We start from the raw sequence: 5,773 nt of genomic DNA, 5'->3' as shown, positions 1-5,773 counted from the left end.
CAGAGAAAGGTCAGTGTGAGCTGAGCAGCTGTTCCATCTGGTGCCAGAGGCCTTGGCTGTTGTCTTCTACACCCAGGCAGCTTAGGCCTCCCTGATCAGCCCCACCTAGAAAAGCCAATTCTTCTGCTCTTAAAGGGGACTGCCTTATTTGCGGCAGGGAGTCTTACTCTCAGAGGGCAAAGCTGTCGCTTAGGTATGAATGGGAAGGGGTGTGTGTGTTTGTGGGGGGGTGGTGTTTGTAGGGGGTGTTCAACTGATTCCAAAGGAAGGAGCTTGTGGCTGAAGCCTCAGCCTCCATGTTGTGAGTACTACATGCGTTTCCTTCAGAGGCAGGCAGGGGCCTTGGCTGCCAGAGACCCTGACAAGCCACGACTTGAGCTGTGCCTTAGAGCCTGTGTTGAATTGGGAGCGGTATAAAGGAGGGAGGGCATTCCTGGAAAGGGGATGGGGTGGGGTGGGGAGGTGGAGGGGAACAGCATGAGCAAAGGCACTAAGGAAGAATGAATCTGCTGCGCGTTGAGGATGGCATGGAGACTTCACTGATTGGAGCCGGGAGTTCTTGCAGGGGGATGGAGGCAGCGATGATTGGATAGCTAAAGTGGGGCCAGATTTGGAGGGCTTTGAATGCCCGACCGAGGAGCACTCAACCCAGCTCCTGACTTGCGATTTCCATTCAAGACCGAATTACCTAAAGGGTGGTTAATTCCAACGGGTGTTCTTCGGGGGCTTCTGAAAAGTCAGCTTTATCCTCTTACCTGCTTCAGTTCTCTTCATTTACACAGGGAGGAAGTAATCCTCACATGGGAAGGTGTGTGGGGGGGGGAGGATAATGTTGGTTAATTTACTTGCTTTGAAGATGCCAAAAAAAAAAAAAATCCCATTTCCACGCCAAATATTATTAAATTTGGTCTCTCCTCCTCACGCAAGTTCTCTTTCTCTCGCCAGCACCTCCCCCACGTTTTCCTGCTCTCCACCAGCTGGGCCAGTCCCCTCCTGGCCTCTGGCGGCGCGCTTCCCAGGCCGCCAGCCCGCGCCCGCCCTCCGCACCCGTGCGCCCCCCTCCGCACCCGTGCGCCCCCCTCCCGGCCCCCCGCGCCCGTAACCCGCACACACTCGTCCACGCCCCCCCGGCGGGGCGGTAGGTGTTGTGCGGTCTGCGCCAGGCCGCAGTGCGGCTGCGCGCACTGGGCTGCCTCCGGGGCTGGCAGGGCAGCGGCGGCCGCGGCGGCGGCGGGGCTGGGAGTGAGTGGCGGCGGCGTGGGGAGTGGCGTGGAGCGGAGCCTGGGGCTGAAGCAGCGTGGGGACCCCGGAGTAGAAAGCCCCGGGGACAAAGAAGGAAGGCCGGGCCGAGAAGTCCCTGAGCAACCGTTCTCCTTGGATTTTGGGGGGAGCCTGCCCCCCCCACCTCGTCATCAAACGCCCCTTCCTCACCCCCCCAGCCCCGGCCGCTGACGGGAGGAGGCGGCGGCGGCGGCAGGGGGCTGAGGGGCGCCGCCATGCCTCTCCCTCGGTGAAGCGCCCCAGCCGTGAGGAGCCGCTCGGTCTCCCCGGTGATGTCCCCCAGGCGGCAGGCGAAAGCGACTCACTCGAGCCCCGGGGTAAAGGCCTAGCTTATCCAGCTTCCTTCCTCCTCCTCCTCCTCCTCTTCCCCTCCACCTCCTCCTCTCCCCCCTTCGTCCTCCCCTCCCCGTCTCTTTCCTCACCCTTCCCCGCGCCCCCATCTTCCCTCCCTCCCACCCCTCCAGCAGCGATGGCAGAGGAACAACGACAGCCGCCACCACAGCAGCCTGATGCCCATCAGCAGCTTCCCCCCAGCGCCCCCAACTCGGGGGTGGCTCTGCCAGCCCTTGTGCCCGGGCTGCCAGGGACAGAGGCCAGCGCGCTGCAACACAAGATCAAGAACTCCATCTGGTAAGAGGATCCTCCATCGCTGGGGTAAAAAAGCCCAGGCACATTTCTGCAGCATAGGGGGTGGGGGGCGGCGGGCGGGGGAGCGGAGGAGGAGGTTGATGCATTCATTGAATGTGGGTTTCCCGAGTCGGGTGCATATGTGTAGGACCTCTAGAGCCCCTGGTCTCCTTAGCCAAAAAATGCTTTTACCCTCTGCTCAATTGTGAAGTGCAGATAAACAAATTATTTGTGTTTTTCACTAAATGTAGGAGGACTATGGGTCGAAATTAAGTCATATTGCATGATGTTAGCATGAATTTGAACTGGGGAATGTGAAATGTGTTTACTCCTTTTTTGCAGTCATGGAGGAAGAAGTGTATTGTGAATTTTCACCAAACAGACATTGTGCGTAAGAATATTAATATGCAGCACAAAACCCAATTTAATGTGTCTCTTCCTTTCAGTTGGGTTAGCTGCTGTTGCTGGATATTTTTGCCTCCTTTATTCTAATATTAAATTTCCCTTCCAGACAGTTTATTCTGTGTATTGATTGTGAAGAAAGTGCTTCTTTGGTATAAAATATTTTAAGGTAGTAGCTTACACCGTAAAGTGATTTTTTTTTTATTTAAATAAATGAGGACTCAAATGTCTTGCCATTTCATGTGTCTTGTAAAAGAAACCATAGGTTGAATATCCTTTGCTATTATTGTACTTGTATGAAAATTTCCAATATTTCAGCATCAGATTGAGCTCTTTAAGATTGGTGGCAATCTTTTAATAATTAAATACACTGAGTTAAGTCCATCCTCTGTTAAAGCTATTGCAAATATTCTTTGAACATGAACTTACATTATTTTGTAGGATTCTTCACTAACTGACGTTTTTAAAAAGTGTAACACTATTTTTAAAATGGAAAGCAATATTTGGAATTTGGTCTAAGAGATTCCTTTTAATAGAAGTTTAAAAATGGAATTAAATGTAGTATAAAAAAGGCCCTGATTTTGAAAATGGAAATGAAATCTTGCAGGTCAGTCAATTGAATATGACTACTAGGATACCAAAACTCCTTATTTTAATATTGCAATTTAAAAACAGATGTATCATAAAGCAACTAGTATTGCATGTACAGTATTTACATATTTAAAAACAGTGACAATTTTTAAATACAAAATTAAGGCTTGTTATATAGTAATTTATTATTTTCTTGGCATGCATCCATGTTGTCATGATACTAACATGAAGTAGGTCAGTGTAGGCTTTAATAGTTTCATACTACACAGTAGTTGGCAGTTGAATATCTTACTTTCAGTTTTAATTTAAAAATGAAGTTTAAATATTTTAAAGGAGAATTTTTTGGCTTTGACAATAGTCATGTTGTGGCCACTTGAATAGGTCAGATAAATACGAATGTCTTGTGTGTGTGTGTGAGAGAGAGAAAGCAGGCTTTATTCAGTGGATACCCTCACCCCCTTTTAAAGCTGGAATTTAAAAAGATGTTTAATTCACTGCTTACCATCAAGGTTTCCACAAAACCAGTTTTTTGTTTTTTTTTTTTTTACCCCTATTAAGGTGATGTAACTTAGTGTCTCTGAAATCATTGTTAAATTGAATTAAGCACCTTTTTATATTCAGATGAGGGACATCCAAGTAAAGGACTAATATCTCTTAAGAAAGGTAAATTTTAAAAGTTGAGTCAATAAGGTATGTTGTAATTTATAATGAGAACAAAAGGGAAAAGGAATCTTCACTATATAATTTTAAAATGAGTTGTATAGGCAGCTAAAGTGTTTGAATAATGATGATAGTGGAGTGCATTTTTTAGTAAATCATATTATTTGTTAAATGTCTTTCATTGATAATTGATAATTACACATCCATTACAGTCTAACTGCTCTGACTTCAACATGAGAAAAACTTCTTAAGTGTACTCCAGTTTTGGTACTTTCTTTGAAAAACTAAGGGGCAACAAACACCTTAATCCCAAAATGTGCAATTTTATATCTGTATTTTAAAATTGTAATGGTACACTTACTACCATTTCATTTTCAACTTTAGAAATCCTATTTGCAAAAATGAATTTTTATGTTACATTTGAAACTTTAGAATAAACATTAGTGAACAATAAATAATATTAGTAGATGTATTTAATATATAGCCTCATATGCCCTGCTCCATAAGGCCAGGTTTAATATTATTCAAGTGACTATAAAAAATAAAGATGTTAAAAAGTGAAAGCTTCTTTACTACCATCTTCTAAGAAATGGTATATGTGTATTAAATTTAAATCATTTTTAACACATTAAGATTGCAGTTCCTTAGCTCTCTCATTTCACATTTTTGAGGCAATAATATTATTTTATCAATTATTTTATCACCTGATAATGTTCTGAGCGATTATCAGTTCTGTACTACTTCCTGTATCATCCATTGATACCATTACTAATGAGAACTTAAAATTACATTCAAAAGAAATGTGATATTTAAAAATAATCAAATGGGTTTTGCATTTAGGTTGATCATAGTTTCTAAATTACTGGGCTTGCAGATCACAAACAAGTCTGCACTTGTCTTCCTACTCTACAAATATAAATATAGTATGTGATGTAGGCCTTTTGCTGGGCAATGATTTATTATCTCTGCTCATAATTAATTTATTCTGTTTATTAAACTAAAATGTTGTTTGATAAAACTGTGTCCATTGTAATTTCAAGCATTAAATGAGCCCCCGAAAAAAAAATATTCAAAATTGAAACGATTGTAGTTAATGAGATTAGAAATTATATTTCTTAAGAAATGGAAATATAATACATTTTTAAGGTAGTTCTAGAAAAGAAAGATACTGCTAACTTGATAGTATTCTTATGTTTCTATAGTATGTTTTTGAATACCTTCAACTTAAGTCTAGGTTTACAAGTCCACATTTACCTATTTCCACTTCATAGACAAAAGGTCCAAATCACCTACACTCCTTACTTGAAAAGAGATTTATTTGTAGGGGTATACTTTAATGACGAATATGCTATAAGAATGTTATTTGTATTTTCTAAACAGAATTCTAAAATAAATTTTTTAAATTAAGAAAACTAGTAACCCATGTCTTTTTTTTTTTTTTTGAATGAAGGCTCATACTGGCAACCTAAAATAAAGCCACAACCCAACCTAACTGCAAACTTTAACTCACATTGCACTCCTTTTTGGTTACCTCAGAAATGAATACCAAAGCAAGTTTTCCCATCCTCCTATTTCCCAGTGTCTGGGAAAATGAAAATTTGTATTTAGTTTAAATAACAACAAAAAAATTTAAGTGCTTTTCTTTACCTTTTTAAAGCAGTTTTACTTGAAACTCTGATTGAATAAAATTGCTCTGGAAAAAACAGGATAGAGAAAATAACATTTGCAATTTCTTCTGCTTGTTTGATTGGTTATGTTTATGAATAGACCATACTTACATGGGTGGGAGAGAATAGCATATTTGCAATGAGGCTGTAACTTAGGTACAGGGTTGATCATCCCTAATCCAAAATCTGAAATGCTCCAAAATTTGAAACTTTTTTAGTGCCACTATGACTCCGCAAGTGGAAAATTCCACACCTGACCTGTGTGACAGGTCACAGTAAAAATTTTGTGTCCCACACAAAATTGTTTAAGATATTGTATAAAATTACCTTTAGGCCATGTGTATAAGGTGAATATGAAGCAAATGAATTTTGTATTTAGATTTGGGTCCCATCCCCAAGATATTATATGCAAATATCCCCAAATCCAGAAAAATCCAAAATCTGAAACACTTCTGGTCTGAAGCATTTCGGATAAGGGACATTCAACCTGTAATAAACTTTTACCTAGAAATTGAAATGAAACCTGATGTTTTATTGTAGAAAAT

The 5,773-nt window shown here is 41.5% G+C and overlaps 1 protein-coding gene across 1 annotated transcript in view; it reads left to right on the top strand.

Moving 5' to 3' along the window:
* The first annotated feature begins 1,750 nt into the window (after nucleotides 1-1,750).
* Nucleotides 1,751-5,773, top strand: part of RFX7 (regulatory factor X, 7) — a 154,789-nt gene continuing 150,766 nt past the window's right edge. The window contains exon 1 of the mRNA XM_012658101.1: nucleotides 1,751-1,911. Within this exon, the coding sequence (XP_012513555.1) occupies nucleotides 1,751-1,911 (161 nt within the window). The remainder of the gene's footprint in view (nucleotides 1,912-5,773) is intronic.

Source organism: Propithecus coquereli, unplaced genomic scaffold, assembly GCF_000956105.1.
Source record: "Propithecus coquereli isolate 6110/MARCELLA unplaced genomic scaffold, Pcoq_1.0 Scaffold57, whole genome shotgun sequence".
In the NCBI taxonomy this organism is placed as follows: Eukaryota; Metazoa; Chordata; class Mammalia; order Primates; family Indriidae; genus Propithecus; species Propithecus coquereli.
Note: the sequence above shows the minus strand (reverse complement) of the source record. Positions and strands in the feature narration are given on the sequence as shown.